General features: G+C 40.6%; 1 protein-coding gene across 1 annotated transcript in view; it reads right to left on the bottom strand.

Annotated features, from left to right (window-relative positions):
• The window catches only part of LOC149071599 (uncharacterized), a 45,656-nt gene that overhangs the window by 1,651 nt on the left and 19,968 nt on the right, over window positions 1-24,037 (bottom strand). Inside the window, exon 2 of the mRNA XM_089247861.1 lies at window positions 8,808-8,933. Within this exon, the coding sequence (XP_089103987.1) occupies window positions 8,808-8,933 (126 nt within the window). The remainder of the gene's footprint in view (window positions 1-8,807; window positions 8,934-24,037) is intronic.

Genomic DNA, 24,037 nt, shown 5'->3' with positions numbered 1-24,037 from the left:
ATGGAAACACCCATGTGAAAATGTCATAATGAATATTATCAATTTGCTATCATGAAATCAAATTTTCACATGAAACAATATTATATGGTTATCGGATTTCTCTCATGAAATTTCGTCCCAAAAGTTGATGTATGAAATGTCATCATGACATTTATTGAACTCCAAAAATCATTGCCATCATGAATTTTGTCGAATTCCAACATTGATTGCCATCATGAATTTTATCGAATTATATAATAATATTGATTGTTGCCACCACAAAGTTTATCGAATTTTGTTCATTGAACATCAATTTTATCAAATTCTACCATCGGTTGCCATCATGAACGCGACACCAAGTTCTCAGATGAAAAAAATACACACAACTTTCATTATTTTCCTCCCTTCTCTCATGAAGCGTCATCACCGGAAGGTTATCGAATCCATTGTCACCATCATTTGAAATAAAAAAAATGTAAAGCCTCTCACACTGACCATCAGAGGGCGCGGTTTCAATAATTCTTTTATATTTCAGCATTTAAAAAAAAAACAAAACACAAACATGACCGTTGCCGTCACGACGATATATGTCGTCTATAAACACATCGGCGCATCATAATCTTCCTCCTCCCTTTATTATTATCATTATTTTATCCCATTCTCCCTGCTGTCATAGAACGGTAGAAATAAAACGTACGCAATGTAAGTAGGGTAGGGTGTGCGTATGTGTAATCAGGGCCCATCCTCCCCAACGGTTCTTTCTAACGACTCCCCGATGCTCGTTTACATGATGATGTTATGATGGCTGCAACGACCTTGGAAGATGTTGCCTTCCTTTTTAATGTTACCAATTCTATTTCTCTCTTTCTCTGTATACATAACACTTTCAACCCCCCCCCCCCCCTGATGACTTTAATGAACAACGGGTCTTCGGCTGTTCTGCTTTTGAGCGTCTGAAACGCCCTCTATTGTCCGCATTGGGACACGGAGAGAAAATTAATTATGATATAGAGGGGCAAACTTAAGACAATGGGGGAGATGGTAACGTTTTTGTTTGTTTGTTTGTTTGTTCCTTATTTTTATGGTCCGTTGGGTTTTGTTTCCTGAAGCAACCGTCGCTGGTAACGAACTTCACTGAATATCGGGTGTTATTAAGCGGCCGTGAATCTGTCCGTTGGGAAGCTGTGGCAGGTCTGGGACTGTCCGTTGGGTGGGTGATCGGCAGTGATGGTGACTCATGGGAAATTTCCCCATATTCGTGGGAAAAATTGACCAAAATTTTCCCAAGAGTGGGATATTTTGCGAGTTCGTCGAACGAAAGAATTTTTTTGAACAAAAATAGACCGTGACCGTGAACAAGTGATACAGAGCGCCAGACCAAATAATACTTAAATTTTAGATCTACATCTCCTTCATCATGGGTTTTCAACCGTTTTTTACCTCCCCCCCTCCCGTCAGCAGCTTAGAATATTTCATATCTTTAAAAAGGGGTGGTTGATGACGTAAGCAACCGTCACACTCCCCCCCCCCCTTTGTCATCAAAAGTCAGCAAATCCGGACGGAGGAAACAATTTAAAAAACTTCAAAATACAAAGCTGCAGACGAAAAAAACTTGTGTTTATACCGCACGGCTGTTAATGGGATACAATAACGATTATACAGGAATTTCGCCAATCAAGGGCTTCCCCCTGATAAATGACTACCGATAAACACTACGTAAACAAAGTCACGTCTTTGTCAGTTGCTTATAAATGCGGTCACCAAGACTTTTTTTTTTTTGCGGCTGCTCGATGGAAACGACCACTGCTGCCCTCTACGGGTGTTTTCCCTAACGACGACGGCAGTCGCTGACGTCACGACAACGTGAAAACTCGCGTAAAATCGAATTTTCTGCCAAAATTCGGAGAAATTTTTAACAAATCCGGAGTTTCCCGCCCAAATCCGGAGAGTTGGCAGGTCTGGTTGTGTAACTCTGTTATTGCACGTTGGATGAGAGAATTCAAAAGAAAGCTATATCTACAACATAAGACGGTTCAAAAACAGGTCAAGTATTGGTCGCTCTGACCGGGATCCGGAAGTTTCTCCTCCCTTACCGTATGAGTGACTGACTGTATGAGTGTGCAAGTTACAATGCATGAAATGACCAAGCGAATGGAAGATTGACTGTATGAGTGTGTAACTGTATGAATGACCGTATGAGTGACCATGTGAATGATCCAATGAGTGACCATGTGAATGACCAAGTGCATAACCGTATGAGTGATTGTACAACCGCCACTTCTTGGTCACTCATACGGTCAGGACAGGCGAAATGTCAGGGTTAAATGTCCAACTCACTTGGTCACACATACGGTCATGAGCTTGTTCACTCATACACAGGGCCGCAACTAGGTGCTTGGTCATCCGGGGCAAGCGCACATTTTGACGCCCCCTTGCAATGTTGAAGGAGAGGTTTCAGAATGAAATTTGCGCCCGGGGCACGAGACCCGCCTGCACCCCCTAGTTGCGGCCCTGCTCATACAGTCACTTACTTGGTCACTCACCTGGTCACTTATACGATCAGGACAGGCAAAATGTCAGGGGTAAATGTCCAACTCGCTTGATCACTCACTTGGCCTCGCAATCTGTTTGAAGATGTAAGGGTCTTATCGGTCGCTACCATCAGGACCGTAACTAGAGGGGGATGGGGGGAGGCAACTGCCCTGGGCGGAAAAATTTAGGGGACGGCAGGTTTTTTTAGGTGGGAAAAAAGAACACCGTTACAAAATTATAGAATTGTCAAAGTTGTGGGGGCGGCAAAAATCTTACGGCCCTAACATGATTACTCACCCTCTCACTTGGTTACTCGAACCGTCAGTGCAGGCGAAATGTCAGGGTTTAAATGTCCAACTCACTTGATCACTTATACGGTCACTCGCTTGGTCACTCATACGACTGACAAACGCTAGATGCGTCCATCCCTTGGGAACGCCTTGAAATCTGTAAAAGATGTAAGGCGGGACGCGCGTGGTCTTATCGGTCGTCACTCACTCACCCACTCGCTTGGTCACTCATGCGGTCAGGTAAGGAGAAATGTCAAGGGCGAAATTTCCGAGGGTGAAATGTACCGAGGACGAAACGTGCTAGGGGCGAACCACCCTCTAAGCCATACATGCTAAACCCATAGCCCATGGACCAAATGTGGCTCTCAAGGTTAACCGATGTGGTCCCACCACCTTAAACCTTAATTTTGTAAAAATCAACTGCGCGGACATTTAAAGATCGCTCAAATGGCCCGTTACGCGTTTTCAGATCACTCTCAAATAGTCCCGTGGCACATTCACATATCACTTAAGTGACTCGAAACAGTTCCAGAACACTTAAGCGGTCCGTGCCACATTTAGAGATCCCTTGAGCAGGGCCGTAACTGGGATTGTTGCCGCCCAGGGCAAACATTATTTTCCCGCCCCCCCCCCCCCCACACACACACCCAACTTTAAAACTCGATAATTTTATAACACGGTGCTCTTTGTTCCCACCTAAAATTGCCCTCTCCTAAATTTTGCCAAGCTGGGCAGTTGTCCTCCCCCCAGTTCCGGCCCTGCCTTGAGTAACGTGTGGCGCAGTTTTAGAGCATTTAAGCGGCTCCCAGTGCAGTTTTACATTACTCAAGTAACCCGCGGCACATTCCCAGATCCAGACACATTTCCAGAAGACTTGAAGGCAGTGCCGTCTTGACGCACGGCCCGGGGGCCTCAAGGGAAGAGAGGGAGGCCTCGTAAAAATGAGACCCAGTTGAAATAATTTACCATAATTTACCAGGTAGGGCCTCGGAAAAACCACTTGGCCCGGGGGTCCCATGATGCTCTTAAGACGGCCGGCCCTGCTCGAAGGATCCGCGGACCATTTAAAGGGGCTCTGTAGAGGACTTATCCATAGGTGATAAATGCTAGTTCAGGTGCCCACAAACACTAGCGAAATCTCACATTTTATAAATGGTGGTTGATGTGTGACGCAAGCACCGTTCAAACGCCCCCCCCCCCTCCACTACCGGCCATTAAGAACCCGAAACCATCCCCCCCCCTCCTACCCATCGATGCGGACGTAATACCTGAATGACCCCCTTAACATTAACGGTGCACGTCGTAGGAGGGGGGGGGGGGGAAAGAGAGCCATCTATATATATATATATATATATAGTGTACAACAACATGGGGAAGGTTTAAAAACCCGTAACCAAACACACGGTCATGTGCCATCGTCTCTCAAAACCGTCGCAGTCGTTGCGCCATGTTGTTCATGTCCCCCCCCCTATATCCCCCCCCCCCCCCCCCCGTATATCACGTTACGTCTTTGGCTAAACGTCCTCAACGGTTTCAGCGATAATAAAACATGTTCCAGGTCTGCGCCTTTAATAACTCGACTGGTTGCGGCGGGTACCCGAGAAAAAAAAAAGAAGGGGGGGGGGGAGGGGAAAGGGGGTTTCCGAACCCACAGTACCCCCCCCTCCTGATGTCATTAAGAACCTCTCTCTCTCTCTCTCGCGCTACCTCACCAGTCTCTGGAGGACCTTAAGAAATATGGTGTGCCTATCCTCCTTTTACATACATATATAAGAGGGAGAGAGAGAAAAAAATCGCAATTTTCTTTTCTCCGGCATGAGTTTGAACCTACGAACTAGGCCCTTTTTTTACAAGAAGAGAAGGAAAGAGCCGGTGGGCGGTGATTTTACACGTGGCTCGACTAGGCCACCCACCAAGAAACCAGGCTATCTCTGGCTCTCTCTCTCTCTCTGGCTTTCTCTCGTTGTGCTTGTCAATTTCTTGTCTTTTTTTCTTTCTTATCCTCTCCCACTCTTTGGTGTCTCTGTCTCCATTACAGCGATTCATCTTCGCTTTTAACACTGGTGTTTTCTTCTGGGACAGTTATCCATTAAAAATACCGTGACGGGACTAGGCCGCCCCCCCCCCCCCCGTCCAGCACAAATCTGGTGACATCACTGTGGTTGTCGTGGGGCGTGTGCAAGAGGTGCGGTCGCGCCGCGGGGTCCTGAGTTTTGATGGGACCTCGCACTTACGATATTAATAATTTCTCTCATGAATTCTGAACTTTTAGCCGTTCTGGAATTTTCTGACTTTTTCATCGAAATTCTGAAAATTATTTCTTTCATCGTCGCTCTTCAGGAATTACAGTCGAATCCCGTTATAACGAACTCCCAAGAGACCGGAGAAAGCACTTCGTTATGACGAGTTTTCGTTATAAAGGAATTCCAGCTTTTTTGCATTGTTCCTATGTAAAGTTACCTGGGGGATTAGAAAAAGGGTTCGTTAAAAAACGAGATTTTCGCTATAACTATTCGTTAATACGGGATTCGACTATTTTTTTCATTACTTCTGGAATTATTTCTTTCATTATTTTGGAAATATCTCTTTCATTACTTTTGCAAAATATTTCTTTCATTACTTCTGGAAATATTTCTTTCATTACTTCTTGAATAATTTCTTTCATTACTTCTTGAATAATTTCTTTCATTACTTCTTGAATAATTTCTTTCATTACTTCTTGAATAATTTCTTTCATTACTTCTTGAATAATTTCTTTCATTACTTCTTGAATAATTTCTTTCATTACTTCTTGAATAATTTCTTTCATTACTTCTTGAATAATTTCTTTCATTACTTCTTGAATAATTTCTTTCATTACTTCTGGAATTATTTTCTACGTAAATTCTGAATTTTCATCAATTCTGGAATTCTCAATTTTCATTAAGTCAGTGAAGTGGGTAAGGGAGGGTAAGACAACGTAAGGTGGAGGGGGAGCCACAGGCTGTAGGGAAAAGCAAGATCTAGGGCCCCTGTTATGCTGCTTCCTACGGTCGGGGCTGCAGTTCTTACTGTAGTGGGTGATTATCTTTAACCGATTCGCACAAAATCCCGCCCCCCCCCCGCGTGATCTCCTCCTTTGATTAAATATTTCGCTTTTTTTATGTCATAATTAATTAGTATTAACGATAATTTATCGTTACAAAAACTCCGTTGAATTTATACAGTCGAATCCCGTTACAACGAACTCCAAGAGACCGGAGAAATCACTTCGTTATAACGAAATTTCGTTATAAAGGAATTTCAGGTTGCTTACATTGTTCCTATGTAAACTTATTTGAGGGATTAGAAAAGTGTTCATTAAAACGAGATTTTCGCTATAACGGTATTCGTAGAAACGGGATTCGACTGTAGTATTCCATTAAGAAACGGATGCTTAGTGGAAAGTATCCCTTTTAAAAGTGGAGAGATCATCCAAACTAAAAAAGTGCAGTAAATTCCATCCCAAAACCTACGGGACCCACGGAATTAGTAAGACGTCTCTGGTCCCCGGTACTATTTCCGCAGCGGCCCTTGCCCTTCCTTCATCTCCTGACGATCAACGACCTGGTCGATTCTTGAATTTCGTACGATTGCGGGTCATCTCCATGCGGGCTCGGCAAGCAGCTGGGGGAAAACGACATCCGTCGGGAAGTCGTAAAGCGTTTTTTTTTTTGTTTTCTATCGACCCGCATGGCAGCGAACCCTATCTACGTGCTTAAAGATACCATCGTGCGTTTGATGTCCTCCAGCTGATCCCGCGGCCCGATATCTTGCCACACTGTCGCTTTTCTGTTCCAAAACTAAAATACATTGTATCTGCAACTCACGTAATTCTCTTCGTGGGGTTCATCATTTCCTCGTGCCCGTATAATTTGATTGACGACTGAGAAGACGTCCTCTAATTTTGTATGTACAGTCGGCCCCGATTAATCGGGTAACGGATAATCTGATACCTCGCTTGAATGCGGATAAAATCGTCCAGCACCAACATTTCTCTTAGGCCGGGATTACACTATAAAGGTTTTGTAAAAGCTCTTTTTTTTGATAAAACTCGAAAAATTCAACCTCGTTTCTCGAATGTAACCAATGCGCTAATTCAATGAATTTTTCCAGTTTTATAAAAGATCTTTTATCAAAATTTTGTAGTGTAATCCCGGCCTTATAGATACAAATACAACGCCACAACAGGCAAATTGCCCAACGAGGTGGCTGACTTAAGAACATCATGGATCCCCGAGCCATTTTTTGGAGGCCCTACCTACTACTGATACACCACACATGCACCCCGCCCACACCCCCTCCCCCTCCGCGGAACCCCCAACGGATCGGTACATGCGGGAATGTGCGTGTACGTGTAGTGCAACCTGACGTAAAGTTTGTTTCTGTGTAATGCTTGTTATGTGTAGTGCTGCCATCTGCCACCAGTTTTTTTCTAACTTTGAGTGAAGTGTTATGATTGAATGATTTATCGTTGTAGGACTGTTGCTCTCTGTGGCGAGACTTTTTAACGGGGAGATCGGCTCGCATTTGCGCCTTGAAGTTGGGAACCACAGAAAACCAACTTCAGCCGACCACCACTGTGGGGTTCGAACCCGGATCTCCGTGTGTTAAAGAGAGTTCCCCGTTTCATGTGATAATTGTGTTGTTTTGTTTAGCCCATAGAGCAGTGTTTCTCAACCAGTCTGAGCGCGTATCTAGTGTTGTGTCTGATTTTTCCGTGCTGCCATCACTGAAAAATCAGACACAACACTAGATACGCACTTCCGGCACAACTCACTTTGTAGTAAACTGACCATAGCGATAAACCTGAGTTGTGCTCGGTGTGTCCACATTCTGCTCTGATATATTTCTGCTCAGATAATTGATATAATTATATATATATACAGTATATATTTTTTCAATGTAAAATCTATACTATGGTATGAAACTGCAATATAATTTGTTCCCCGCATAATAGGATTCCCCGCTTGATAGGATATTATGTGCCGGAATCGTTGATATCCATTTAAGTGAGATTGACTGCATCTCTAAAGGTTACATTTCTCGTATTACTCCAAAGGAATGATGTGTTACCGATGATATTACGGTCTTACCGGCGAAAAAATGGTCTTATCATAGACAAAGTAATCACTCTGAAAAAAGTTTGTCAGCCACTCACTTTAACTGAGATTTATTTTTCGGAATAATGTAGGGGTGGATAGCAGCAATCTCGTGACAGGAATTCAATATTGGTCCCGATATGAGAAACGGTTGGTGCCACGTACCTCAGGGCCATAACTGGGATTTTTGCCACCAGAGGCAAAACATAATTTTTCCGCCCCCCCCCCCCAACAACTTTAAAATTCAATAATTTTGTAACGATGTTCTTTGTTCCCACTTAAAATTGCCCCCCCCCCCGCCCTAAATTTTGCCACCCTCTAGTTCCGGCTCTGACGTACGTATTCTCACGCGATTTTTACGCACAGTCTATGTCAGGGCTGGACAAATCACTAAAAATTTGCATATCCCGGTCGGGAATGTTACTTAAAGTAATGGATGCCTGAAATCAATCTTTTACATGCCCCAAAAATATTATCACTGCATTTATTTCGCAAAACCATACTGTCAACAGTTGAACGTAGTGAATCTACCGAAATATCCAGAACATGATGCCGAATACTGTTTTGTGCGACTAGAGCACATTGTTCAAAATGAAGGTGTGGGGGGGGGGGGAGCAGTTATAGTGCTACATAGTAAACATTTGTATATGTAAGTGAATTCAATATTTATATGTGTTGCAGCGTCATCTATTGACAGATTTTTGAACATTTCTTTGTAGTTTAATACACGACAAGCGCATCATTTGAAAATTACCTGAATTACAAATTTTATCTCATTCCGAGCAGTAGAACGCACTTCAGAGCTCTCCGAAGTGAGGAACTTTTATTGCTTTTAATACGCAACCCTGTACTTATAGCAGGCGCATGAGCAACGTACGAAACTCACTTTTTTCGCAACGAGATCGTCTTAGGACTCGAGTCGGACCGCAATAGCAACGCTTCGGACGTACGACAGCCATGACGACGGGGTCCTTGCACTTGAGCGACCGTCTCTTCCGGATCGGTAGATAACCTAAGAAACAAAATCAAAACTTATTACAACATACTGATACAGGTGAAAGTTAAGAAATTTCCCTTAAGGGGACTAGACCTCCAGGGGGAAATGTGAAAAATAATTCCACTCATCTATATTTTTATCAGAGCTGGTCCGATTGATCAATTAATCGGATCGGTTAATCGATCAATTGTTAATCGCAGTTAAAAATTTTAGTTGAATTAATCGACTCGTCACATACAACAGTAGTTTTTCGTATTCTTGGAAGCATCAGCTCATCTCCTTGCAAATACCATTCGAGAGGAGTTTCTAGGAAAACAAGCAACAAGTACACTGAAGTGCCAAAAGTCACGGAATCCTCTTAATATCGTGTGGGACCTTCTTTTACCCGGCGAAGTGCAGCAATATTAAGAGGTATCCCATGACTTTTTGACACCGTCAAATCGTCTAGCCCTACTTTTTATCTACTTATCATCTATCATGTATTTCAGTAAGTATACAGGGTGTAAGCCCTAACGTGGCCTTTATTTCATCAACCGTTCGTCGTAGAGCAGAGGTCTTCAACCTTTTTCCTAGTCGCGAGCACTGCCTGTATCCATCAACAAAAGAAGAGCACCCTTTCCGGCAAGTTCGACGTACGAATGCATGAAATAAGGAAGATTTCAATCCTAGAAAGCAATTTTTATACAGGGAATTTAATTCGAAGGTTGATCAAGTGTTCACGAGCACGGAATCGGTCACGAGCATCCGACACTCTGGGTGCTTCAGGGATCGCTGCGGTACTCGCGAGCAACGGGTGGAAGATGCCTGCCGTAGAGGCATGGTTCTAATTTTAAAAAAAATGACCAAAATGTGTTCAAAAATCACCCTGCACCAGTGAAATACAGTGTGTAACAAAATAAAAAAACAAATCTAAAATCTTTATTTGCTGACCCTGCCCTCAAAAACACCCAATCGAAAAGTCGTCTTCTTGTCTCTCCTGAGGCCAATAAAAAACGTTTCACGTATTCAAGTGCAATACCCGCCGAGAGATACTTGAATTCGAAATTCAGAAAAAAAAAGTTGGGAAAGGACGGCAAATGAGGGAAAGAAGCGTTTTCCGTTAGTTTATGCTGTGCTTTGATAACTTTTCCCTGATGTTTGAAATATCTCAGCGAATTGCACTCGGAAACGTGAAATTTCATTTCTTTTGGCCTCAGAAGAGCCGCATTAGGGCACAACCTGTACGCACATGAACTGAAATATGCCACACAGTAATTTATCTTGGATAATATGGATGCCCGCTTTTTTTATGAAAACCTTATTTTCTAAAGCAGTGATTCCCAACGTAGGCGTTAACACCCCATGGGGGCGATGGAATGTTCCAGAGTGCGGTAGCTACGAGTATAACATAGGATTCTATGGGTTAGATTGCGTTGGGGGGCGATGGGACAAAAAAGGTTGGGAAACTATGGTCTAGACCAGTGATTCCCAACGTGGGCGTTAACCCCTCCTTAGGGGCGATGGAATGTACCACGGGGCGGTGGAAGCTACGGGTATAATATAGGACCCTATGGGTTAGATTGCTTTGGGGGGGGGGGAGCGATGGGACGAAAGTGGTTGGGAGAAACTATGGTCTATTTAGAATTTTTTTTTCTCCCATCGCCCCCCCCCCCCAATGCAATCTAACCAACAGGATTCTATGTTATACCCGTAGCTTCTACCGGCTCCCCCCTCCCCCCGGAACATTTCATCACCTCCCCAGGGGGCGTTAACGCCCACGTTGGGAATTATTGGTCTGGAAAAAACATTTCTGAAGAAGGGGGCGATGGGACAAAAAGGTTGGAAAACTATGTTCTAGAGCAACGGTTCTCAACCACTTTTGACTCGCGGAACCCTTTCTGGTATATAATTTCTACGGCGGAGCCCCTGTTGGGCTATTTTGTTCGAAGTTACTGATTTATTTTTATTATTTAAAAATATTTATAATCATTTTTTTTCCAATTTAATTTTTTTCCTCATTTTTCTCAAATGGCCGCGGAGCCCCTAGAGTTCACACGGAGTCCCAAGGGCTCCACGGAGCACCGGTTGAGAACCGCTGTTCTAGAGCATCTTTTTTTTTCATTGAGCTTGATCTAGCGTCGATGATTGGTTTTTACTTTGCTCCGTACTTGTTTTATCTCGGCATTGCTTGGTGGAATCGTCAATATAATTTTACAATATATCATTCCCATCGTCTCAAACTTAGTGAACTTTGGAGGAGCCATCTTACCCAACAGTGATTCCAAAGATATTGATGGTTTAAAATTTGTGTATATTATGTTTTTCAAAGCATTTCCCACTCTAAATGTGCTCTTTCTTTAGGGGGACCAAATACATTTTTTCAACTGCCAAATGGCACACATAAACCACAAAATTATTTTTTCTCATTTGATGTTTTTTTCGCTTCTAGTGTGACAACTGGAAAATTGGTGGTGACTAGAGCAAGAAAGCTCAGTCTTCACTCTCAAGAGTGGCGACCGTTTATTTTCACCTGACAGAGCTGCCAACTTTGGAGCATTATAATTTGGAAGGTTTTTACGCAGATCCAAATACTGTATAAAAATTAGTATAAAAGCGATTTTTTGGAAAATAAAAATGTAGGAATTTTCCCATTACGCAAAAAAGTTAGTAGTGTTAAGAGTGTTAAGGTATCAATCATCGCCAACCAGTTGGCTTAAATTACCTGTCTTTACTACTTTCTAATCAAATCACGCCAAAAACAAAAAAATGGGCATGCAGACTCAACGGGCCATATGGTCAAAGTCAAAGCAAATACAAGTCATCTCGCCAATTTTGGATGCCACGAGGTCGAATTGAAGCTGGCCGTTTGGCGAATTTTATCTCCACCCCCCCCCTCCCCCCCGAAAATAAAACACTATGACATTTGACGCAATGGTGGCAATTTACATTGCGCTCGTGACGTCATTTCGGAGGATTGAAAAACGAAAGAGTGTCTTTTTTCCAAGTAAAAATATTCTTTGGGAATAATTTTTCCCTAGAATTAGGGTTTTTTTACAATCACGGCTGAAATACGGGAGATATTAGAACAATTTGGGAGATGGAGTAGATATTCGGGAGACTCCCTGAAAATTCGGAGACTTGGCAGCTATGTACTGACCATAGTCAAAAAGTCAACCACAGATGCAACCACATCAACGGTAAACCAAACCCCCCCCCCCCCAATACAACCAAACAGTTAAAAAAAAATAAGTGATTGCACAGAAGTTGCAAAAAGAAACGAAAACCACTGACTTATAGACAAGACCATTACCCTCTTTTGTCCATCAAACAATTACCAGATCGTTCAAGGTCAGACAGACTCCTGTCATCATTCCTTACTTAGTCCTCATTGTTAAATTGAGTCAATTTGGAAAGAAGAAACTTCACCAATTGATACGGAGAGGATGCCATGCAGAACAAGGTATGCGTACGTACGTACGTATACCCTCCAACCATACGCGTACAATATATAATAATTGCTGTGTCTGAAGCTTTAATCACTCAGATTCTCACCTGTGCTTTCAGGAAAAAAAAAAAAAATGGGAATCCTTCTGAATCCTCACTCAAGCATGATGATACAAGAAACAGAGGAAAGAAAAGGTAAAATACGAACTATGTGTTAGGCAACAAGAGATGGCTTTTTCTGGTAAAGACGGACTGGACTGAATATCGCCGTGGGGCCAGTTGTGTGGTAATTGCTTGCGGTGCAGTCGGGTTTTATTCGCTCTAAAGTTTACCCTAACTATCAAGGTAAAAAAGAAATATATATATAAAAATAAATAAATAATAATTTCTACTCTTCATGACTCGCCCCATCAATCACTACCCCTAAGCTCCTCCTATTTGTCGCTGTTCCAAGCAATTTAATTGGTTGTCCATACCCAATGCAGAAAAGGTCAGACAAGTTAACCTCTATCTCTTCTAACTTTTCCCCCTTACCTTAATTCTAATTTTTTTGTTTTTTTCTTGTTGCTGCTGCTTCTTCTTCTATGTGTGTGTGTCTCTCTCTTAAGACATTCTTGCAAATTAGATTCGTCTAAGGAAGGGGGTCCGGCGAAAGCTTATGGATCAAGAAAAGTTAAGACTTCCTACTGTTTTCTCAAGCCATTACTGGCAAATGCACATCACAATCATCATCTTCTTCGTCAACAAGACTACTTTCAGTCTTCTTCATCTTCTCACACATCCTTCGAAACCCGTAATTTCAAATAATGGGATGCAAGGTAAACACTAAATTTAAATATTCTGTCGTGGCGTGGAGAGGGGGGAGAAAAAATTGCATAGCTGTTCGACAAACGGAATTCGTCCCAGGAAGTCGACTTTATAATCCAAAGGTGTTCGACCTTTATGAAAAGGGCCTTGTTAAAAGTGTTATTTTCATGATTATAAAATGGGCATTAATACAGTTGCGCCATCTTTATGATTATGAAAAGGACCTTATCGGAAGAGTGTCACTTTCATGATTCAGAAAAGGACCTCATTGAAAGAGTGTCATGTTCATGATTATGAAAAAGGCCTTAATAAAATTAACGCCATCTTTATGATTACCAAAACGGCATTAATAACATTGTGCCATCTTTATGATTATGAAGAGGGCCTTATTGAAAGAGTGTCGTTTTCATGATTATGAAAAGGGCCTTAATAAAATTGCGCCATCTTTATAATTATGGAAAAAGGCCTATTAAAATTTCGTCATCTTTTTGAAATGGATTCTATCTGAAATTGCGCCATATTTTTGCAATGGCCCTTGTTAACACTGCGTCATCTGAAAAAGACCACATAGAAACAAAGTAATCTTTTTGAAGACTTTTTTTTTTAATTATGTCATCTTCATGGAAAGCACCTTATTGAAGTTGTGCATCTTTTCAAAATGGAGCTCATTGAAATTGGATCATTTAAAATGAACCTTGTAGGAATAGCGTCATCTTTATGAAACAGAACTTATTAGGGGGCTATTCAAGTATTATGTAAGGGGCCGTTCAAGTATTACTAAGCAAATTTTTAGCCATTTTTGACCCCCCCCTCCCCCCCTTGTCAGCAAAATTTCGTCATCAGCTCTGCCCCTCTGAATCCAACTTTAATTTTCATAAAGGGTGGTTGATGACGTAAGCATCATCCAAACCCCCCCCCCCCCCGTCATCAAAAGTCAGCAAATCGGAAACCCCCTTTTTCCATCGATGATGACGTAATACTTGAACGGCCCCTAAGCAGATTTTCAGTCATTTTTGACCCCCCCCCTCCCCCCCCTTGTCAGCAAAAGTCAGCAAAACATTGACCCTCTCCCCCCGTCAGCAGCTTAGAATATTTCATACCTTCAAAAAGGGGTGGTTGATGACGTAAGCAACCATCAAAACCCCCCCCCTTCCTCCCCCTCGTCATCAAATGTCAGCAAATCCGAAACCCCTCCCCCCTCCGATGCTGACGTAATACTTGAATGACCCCTTAATATCTCGATACAATTATTGAGTGGAAGCTATGGAAATGATATGATCTTCACGAAAAATTTGATGGTACACCGTTTTTATAAGCAGGAAAGTCTTAAAAAACGGGGCCATCTTTACGAAGTACAATTTTTTGGACGCATCAACGATACACGCCCGACGAATAATAGGTATGTCAAAAGAAACTATTTCAAAACATTCTAGTTATTAGGACAAGTGTGTCTATCACCATTTATCTTGTAGACATGTACTTAACACTTCCAAATGATAAATGTCTATGGAAGAGATGTAAATACATCTCTCTGCAATCTCAGCTGCAAAATCATCCAATCATAAAAAAACTGTCCTTTCTGTGTTTTTTTTTTTTTTTTACAGGATAACCCTCATCCGGTTACGGAACGAAAAACCCCGTCTTCATGCTCTGGTACCAGTATGAAACTAGACAGGAAATATCTGAAAACAAAGAACACTACCACTGAAAGAAAAATTTGGACAAAAATACGCTATATGTACGGGTACAAGATCGCCTCTCGGTTATCATTTTGAACCACAGCCTCCCCCCGAAAAATCTGGGTTAAAGTCGCGTTTATTATCATCACCTCTCGAGTGGATTCGCCCCCGACTCTGAAGTGTAACAGTGTCCGGACCCATATTTTGCCCCTATTCTGTTCATGTGTTTCCATGCAGGGTCATCACACTTAATAATAACTAACACGAGGGAGGAGGAACGCGCGGATGGATGTGATGGTGCGCTTTCCTTCTCAACAGGAAGGTGTTAAAGGAAGGCCATAAAAACAAGAGCGCGTCGTGTGTTATTACATACATTTTCTTTCATTTCTCTCTATTCCCAGCCGTGTAATAACGGGAACGTGTTCATGGACCGTTAGCAACTCTCGGACCCATACGTCACAAACGGAAATCGTTCATTAAGATGAACATCCATCCTATAACGCGTACTTTTACTGTGGTAGGAGAAATCTGTTGTCGCGAATTTGTCAGTTCAGCAAGTTACTGGAAAGAATCGGTCTTTGATTGAGGTGCATGGCAACAGTGTTTGGTACGAAAACAGTTTCGCCCATCATAGTCTTTTTTTACGCTGAGGTTTATCGTTGTTGGACGATTGCAAACCGAAATCTCGGCTGAGTTTAGCGTATGTGTTGTGATTCCCTGGTTGGGAATCGCAACACAGGACACGGATGCCTATGCGACTACAGTCGGCCCCCACTTGATCGGATATCAACGATTCCTGCACACAATATCCGATTATGCGAGGGAACAATTCAATTGCTATTTTACAACGTAAATAAAGTTTATATATTGAAAACTGATGAAGCATCAATATAAGAAATCCGCCATCAAAAATGAAACGAAAATTATATATTTAATTACAATGATCACACAATGTCTAAGAATTTTACTTTCATTAGGAAAGTTAGCGCCCTCTATTGGCTTAACAGAGAAGAAAAATAAAACAATCAAATGTGCGTATTGTATGTGGAGACAAATTGAATATTTGGAGGAAAGCATCAACTTTTTTTTTAATCTCCACTTAGTGAAGTGTTTTCCATTAATTCCAAATACAGTACGCATTTCATTCAATAAAACACATTATGTGTATTAACAATTGACGTGTGAAGCGGGGATGAAATACTCGATTAAGCGCAGTCGCTGCAATATTAAGCGGGGAACTTGTTTGTCTCCATATGGGAGAGGTTTTTATGCCCGGAGCTTTCATCCGTTTGAGCGGGGTATCCGTTAGCGGGGGCGACTGTATTTGGAATATGTTTTAACTGTAGATCAAGAATCCTAGAATAAATGAAAGAAATAAATGAAAAATAAATGAAAGAAATAATTTTAGAATAAATGAAAGAAATAAATGAAAAATAAATGAAAGAAATAATTTTAGAATAAATGAAAGAAATAATTTTAGAATAAATGAAAGAAATAATTCCAGAATAAATGAAAGAAATAATTCCAGAATAAATGAAGAATAAATGAAAGAAATTAAGTCTAGAATAAATGAAAAAAAATTCTATAGCATAAATGAAGGCAATATTCTAGAATCAAATGAAGAATAAATGAAAGAAATAATTCCAGAATAAATGAAAGAAATAATTCCAGAATAAATGAAAGAAATAATTCCAGAATAAATGAAAGAAATAATTCCAGAATAAATGAAAGAAATAATTCCAGAATAAATGAAAGAAATAATTCCATAATAAATGAAGAATAAATGAAAGAAATAATTCCAGAATAAATGAAAAATAATTCCAGAATAAATGAAAAATAATTCCAGAATAAATGAAAGAAATAATTCCAGAATAAATGAAAGAAATAATTCCATAATAAATGAAGAATAAATGAAAGAAATAATTCCAGAATAAATGAAAGAAATAATTCCATAATAAATGAAGAATAAATGAAAGAAATAATTCCAGAATAAATGAAAGAAATAATTCCAGAATAAATGAAAGAAATAATTCCAGAATAAATGAAAGAAATAATTCCATAATAAATGAAAGAAATAATCCCAGAATAAATGAAAGAAATAATTCCAGAATAAATGAAGAATAAATGAAAGAAATAATTCTAGAACAAATGAAAGAAATAATGCCGGAACAAATTGATGAAAACTCAGAATTAATAATGGAATAATTCCAGAATTGATGAAAATTCAGAATTACTGAAAGAAATACTTATAGAATTTTTGAAATAAATAATTTCAGTATTGGTGAAAAAATAACATAAATGAATGTGAGACATAACTTCGTAATTTCTGATGGAAATTATTTGACAATCAATAAAAAAGAATAATTTGCGTAATTATTGAAAGAAATTATTTCAAGATATATTGGAGGGAATTTAATTTCACAATTACACCGAAATAAATAATTACAGGATCATTAAAGTCATTTCAGATTAAAATTAATCTCAGAACTGATTAACTTAACGAGTAATTAATCAAAAAAAAATTCAGAATTAATGTTAAAATATTGTCAGAACTATCAAAAGTTAGCTAGATAGTTAATAAAAGAAATAATTATAGAATAAGTAAAAGTCTGCAATTATTTTCACCTTTTTTTAACTCGGGGCCAGAGAAATTTAGATGCCACTAAAGCCGGGATTTACACTATAAAACTCTTATAATAGTTCTTTTATAAAACTTGAAAAATCCAACCAATAAGCGCATATCGGTTACATTCCAGCAAATGCGACTGATGATCTTCTTGGTTACATTTTTCCAATTTTATAAAAACTTTTATAACGTACTCCCTGCCTAAATTACATGAGTTGGTGGCCCGCGGGCTTCTTGGAAAGTTTCAATCCGGCCCGCCGTGTCTAAAAAGTTGAATTCTTCTGCGTTAGACTGAGGTCGCGTACAGCCCTTACAAGTTCGAATTCACTCACATCAACTACAAACGTTTCCAAGACATGAGTAGGCCAAATGTTCCAGTCAATCTCAGATTTTTGTGCATTCATCTAATCCAGTATATCCCAAAGTGGGAAATTTCGCCCCCTGGTGGGCGAGGATATGCCCCGGGGGCGATAATAGAAGCTACTGATTTAACATAGGATTCTATGAGGTTGACTGTAATTTGGGGGCGATGAGAGATAAAAATTTCTGAAGAAGGGGGCAACGGAACAAAAAGTTTGGGAAACTATAATCTAATCCAGAGGTCTTCAACCTTTCACAAGTCGCAAGCACTGCCTGTACCCATCATCAAAACAAGAGCACCCTTACGGCAAGTTTGGCGTACGAATGCATGGAATCAAGATTGATTTCAATCCTCGAATGCAATTTGTACAACGTGCTTAATTGCAACGCTGACCAAGTGCTCGCGAGCACGAAATCGGACACCAGCATCGAGCACTCCGGATGCATCAGGGAGCAACGGGTTGAAGATGCCTGACCTAACCAAACACAACACTTCGAGAAAACGCCCTCTTCCAGTAATCACAGAAACTTAAATGGTCAGATATCCCAAATAAAAACCCATGATTAATACAGGCATAAACAACTGACAAGTAAAATCATTCCAAGCATTCAAATGAAATGAATAATGCCCGTGGAAAATAGACAAAAGTGGAAGCGAGAATGGCGAACACGTGGTGCGAGTAAACGCGAATGAGGGAGAGAGAGAGAGGAAAAGATCAAACAAATTTCTATTCCAACGTCCTTCGACGAAGGTCGCTAGAAAAATGATAATAATATATACAAAAATAACACAAAAAGACGAGAAAACGTTGACGATACGACGGGGTTCGTTAATGTGAACGCAGGCGTTTTACGCACATGCACGCACGCAATCCAGAAGAGAAAAAAAGTACAAACACACACACCACATACTCTCTGTTCGAATAAATATAAGGAAGGCGTGTTTCCATCTCTCAGAGTCATACGCATACTAGAAAAACAGTTCGAAAATACGTTACAGAAGCCAAATAAATATATAACAAAAAAAACCCCACCTGTGCCTTGTTAGCACAAGGAAGGTTAATGCCTCTTAAGAGCATCATAACTTCATGCGTCGACCGAAGATGGCGCACGACATGGAAATGTGTATTTATCCACGCGCGGGTACCATCTGGTACACCCTTTTGATAAACATTTCCGAAATTTACGTTTCTCCAACATATACAGGGTGTCCTGTAAGTGCTGGTGCGGCCATTATCTCAACAATCGTCGTCCGTCCGTCCGTCGTTGTGGTCGACTGAAGGTGGCGCACGACATGGTAATGCGTATTTATCCACGCGCGGTATCATCTCGCACACACTTTTCATTTCCGAAATTTACGTTTCTCCAACATATACAGGGTGTCCTGTAAGTGCTGATTCGGCCATTATCTCAACAATCGTCGTCCGTCCGTCGTTGAGGTCGACCGAAGATGCCGCACGATATGGAAATGCGTGTTTATCCACGCGCGGGTACCATTTCTCGTACACCCTTTTGATAAACATTTACGAAATTTACGTTCGTCCAACATATACAGGGTGTCCTGTATGTGTTGGTGCGGCCATTATCTCAACAATCGTCGTCCGTCCGTCCGTCGTTGTGGTCGACTGAAGGTGGCGCACGACATGGAAATGCGTATTTATCTACGCGCGGTATCATCTCGCACACACTTTTCATTTCCGAAATTTACGTTTCTCCAACATATACAGGGTGTCCTGTAAGTGCTGATTCGGCCATTATCTCAACAATCGTCGTCCGTCCGTCGTTGAGGTCGACCGAAGATGCCGCACGACATGGAAATGCGTGTTTATCCACGCGCGGGTACCATTTCTCGTACACCCTTTTGATAAACATTTACGAAATTTACGTTCGTCCAACATATACAGGGTGTCCTGTATGTGTTGGTGCGGCCATTATCTCAACAATCGTCGTCCGTCCGTCCGTCGTTGTGGTCGACTGAAGGTGGCGCACGACATGGAAATGCGTATTTATCTACGCGCGGGTACCATCTCGTACACCCTTTTCATTTCCGAAATTTACGTTTCTCCAACATATACAGGGTGTCCTGTAAGTGCTGATTCGGCCATTATCTCAACAATCGTCGTCCGTCCGTCGTTGAGGTCGACCGAAGATGCCGCACGACATGGAAATGCGTGTTTATCCACGCGCGGGTACCATTTCTCGTACACCCTTTTGATAAACATTTACGAAATTTACGTTCGTCCAACATATACAGGGTGTCCTGTATGTGTTGGTGCGGCCATTATCTCAACAATCGTCGTCCGTCCGTCCGTCGTTGTGGTCGACTGAAGGTGGCGCACGACATGGAAATGCGTATTTATCTACGCGCGGGTACCATCTCGTACACCCTTTTGATAAACATTTCCGAAATTTACGTTTCTCCAACATATACAGGGTGTCCTGTAGGTGCTGATGCGGCCATTATCTCAACAATCGTCGTCCGTCCGTCGTTGAGGTAATAATTTAAAAAAATGCTCAAAGTGAGTTCAGAAATTACCCTGTATCAGTTTTTGAGAGTGAAGATACAGTGTGTCACAGAATAAGAAATCTAAATTTTTATACGGTCCCCCCCCCCGTGTTCTTACTTCCGATTAGAAAGTTGTTGTCCTGTCTCTCCTGATGCGAACCAAGAAAAAAAATTGATGTTTCTAAGTGCAATATTCCCCGAGATATTCGAATTCAAAAATTGGAGGAAAGTTGGGAAAGGACAGTTTCAATGAGGAAATGGAGCGTGTTGTCCGTTAGTTTTTGCTGTTCTTTCATAACTTTTCTCCGATTTTTGAATTCAAATATCTTAGCGAATATTGATTGCACTTGGGAACATCGATTTTCGATTTTTTTTTTCGCCCTCAGAAGATACAGGGCAACAACTGTCTAATTGGAAGTTAGAGGGCAGGGGAGGGGGGCCGCATTTTTTTTTTACCACTGTATGTTCACTCTCAAAACTGGTGCAGGGTAATTTTGAACGCTCTTTGAGCATTTTTTAAATTAGAATCATACCGCAAACCAGTGTTTTCCAAAGTGAGCAATATCGCCACCTGGTGGGCGATGGAGTGATCCGGGGGGGGGGGGCGATAGAAGCTACGAGTATACCCATAGGATTCTATGTTATACCAGAAGCTTCTAACGGGCCCCCCCCCCCTGCACTATTTTATCAACCACCAGGGGGCGATATTGCCTACTTTGAGAAACACTGCTCTAGACGGACTGTTGATGAGGTAAAGGCCTCATTAGCATTTACAGGACACCTTGTATATGTAACAGTAAATGTAATAAATCGGGTAGTGTATATAGTAACCAGTTATTATGCATATATACCAAGCATTTTGGTGTAAGTTTGATAAATATCCCTACATTTATCACTTTTGCCGACGATGACGTATAGTACCCAAGTGTCATTAATAAATTTGATAAATGTTGCGAAATTATCACTTTTAGCGGAGATTATGCATAATGTCCAAGCGTAGTTGGTAAGCATGATGAATCGTACTAAATTTATCATTTTTGTCAGTTATTATACATAATCTTCATTTCTTATTGGTAAATACAGTATGATAAATCAGTCCATTGCCGTAATAAGGTTTAGATGACCGTACTAATGAACCCCAGTCGGAACCGGATATAATGAACTCTGATTAAACGAATTTTTCCGAACATCCCCCGAAGTAGCTTCTATTACTACGGTAATAGTGATCTCCCATTTGATAAATTTCACCATCTTACCCCGATATAATGAACTGTCATTCGACCAATTTTACGGCCATACCCCGGTGTAACCACTCCCAATTAACAAATTATTTTATGTGCGTTTTCAATCAGACCCTAATACAGCAAACTCCTATTTGACGAATTCTATAATCGGACCTCGATGTAACGGATATCAAATTCACCAATTATACTAGTGCAATATGCATCATGATAACCGATAAAAGTGATAAATTTCAAGTACTCATCAAATTAACCAGGCACAATTGTGTAGTACATACAGTCACCGGTAAAAAAAGTGATATTATTTTTATCATTTATCAAATTTACCAATGTCACTTGGTATTATGCATAATCACCGGTGAAAGTGATAATTTTTTCAGTATTTACCAATTTTACCAACGACGCTTGTGTGTGTATTATACATATTCGCCGGTAAAAGTTACAAATTTATCAAACTTACCAAACTGCTTGTTCAGTATGCATAATAACCGCATTTACCACATTTGCTGTAGCATATACGGGGGTGATTATAATTAAAGTTCCCGTACACTCTTAGTAGTCTTCTTTCAAAACTGCTCATCCGAATACAGCCAAATGATTAAGGTACCTTAATGAGACCAGACCATAGGAGAGATTTATGTATAGTTCGATTTCCGACCACCAGGTGAAAAAGTGGCGTTTTTTTTTAAATTACATGTAGCGCCCGTTCTAGTGGACGTATTCCATTGAATTGGAATATATATTTTCCCCAATAACGCTGTAATTATGAAATATGCGGCGCAATTATGAAAATAGAAACCTCTCTTTCTCTCCACTCGTGGTTGGTCGCACACGTTGAGGGATGGAGACCGCACGGGGCGGTCACACCACGATGCACGAGATTATGCGTGGCCGGTTTTTTCTGTCTTTCTTGGATTTTATTTACTTTTTTTTTTAATTAAGATGTAATTTCAATTAGTGTCCAGTCATCCTTGTTATGGTCAACGTCTAATGCTCATGGACTTGTTAATGCGAAAGGTCAGCCCGCGGTACGATTCGTCAGAAACGGATGAATGCACGTCCTTGATGGACGTGAAAGGGCGCGTTTAAGTAAAACAACAAAAAATTAAGGATTTTTGTGTTGTTTGTTTTATTCACCACATTCACGTGATTTTTTTTCTTTTTTCAGGACGATACGTATTTCAGGTTCAAAATTATTTTTTAGTTCCATTTGGGGAAATTCATAATTGACAAATATACAGTCCACGCCGCTTCTTAGCCCGGTTAGCCTCTGTAAAAGTTTGATAAAAGTTCTTTTATCAAACTCGAAAAATGCAACCAATAAGCGTATCGGTTACATTCGAGCAAATGCAACTGGTGATTTTATCGGTTGAATTTTTCAAGTTTTATCAAAGAGCTTTTACAAAACTTTTATAGTGTAATCCCGACCTTAATACAATACAATACAAATACAACGCCACAACAGGCAAACTGCCCAACGAGGTGGCTGACTTAAGAACATCATGGATCCCCGAGCCATTTTTTTTTTTGGAGGCCCTACCTACTACTGCTACACCGCGGAACCCCCAACGAATCGGTACATGCGGGAATGTGCGTGCACGTGTAGTGAAACCTGACGTGAAGTTTTTTGTTTCTCTGTAATGCTTGTTATGTGTAGTGCTGCCATCTTCCACCAGTTTTTCTAACTATGTGTGAAGTGTTATGATTGAATGATTTATCGTTGTAGGACTGTTGCTCTCTGTGGCGAGACTTTTTAACGGGGAGATCGTAAGGGGGGTTGATGCACGCGTACTCCCCCCCCCCCCCCACACACACAAATTTGAATTTTTTTAAAATTTTCAAATACTATGAAATTTTCTGCGTCTATAACTGCGTTCAAGTTTTTGTTATGTCTGTACTAGAAATGCTTTTAAAATATTCTAATGCATGGCCCGCGGGCCACATTTGGCCCTTAAAGCTATCTGTAGTGGCCTGCCGATCATTTTCAGAAAATGGTTGAAAACACGGAAAACCGAATTAGTTAAAAAGAAATGATTCCCGAACAACTTGAAGGAAATTCAGAATTAATGAAAGAAATATTTCCAGAATATTGATGGAAATTTTTAGAATTACTGGAAGAAATAACTGAAGCAAAAATGATTTTAGAATTAGTAAAATAATAATAATAACCTAAATAAATGAGAAATTATTTCAGTCAATAAAATAATAATTGCGAAATTATCGAACGAATCGATTTCAAGATATATTAAGAAATTTTTTTTTTCAGAAATAATGTAATAAATAAATAAATAATTTGAAGCAGTGATTCCCAACGTGGGCGTTAACGCCCTCTGAGGGCGTTTAATGGGGCGGTAGAAGCTACGGTTATAACATGGGAACCTATGGGTTAGATTACGTTGGGGGGCGATGAGAGGAAAAAATTTCCTGAATAAGGGGACGATGGGACGAAAAAGGTTGGGAAACTGATTTAAAGTGAC

This window comes from Pholcus phalangioides, unplaced genomic scaffold (genome assembly GCF_987345545.1).
Source record: "Pholcus phalangioides strain wild (caught in Gottingen) unplaced genomic scaffold, Ppha-v1.0 ptg000018l_1, whole genome shotgun sequence".
NCBI lineage: Eukaryota > Metazoa > Arthropoda > Arachnida > Araneae > Pholcidae > Pholcus > Pholcus phalangioides.
Note: the sequence above shows the minus strand (reverse complement) of the source record. Positions and strands in the feature narration are given on the sequence as shown.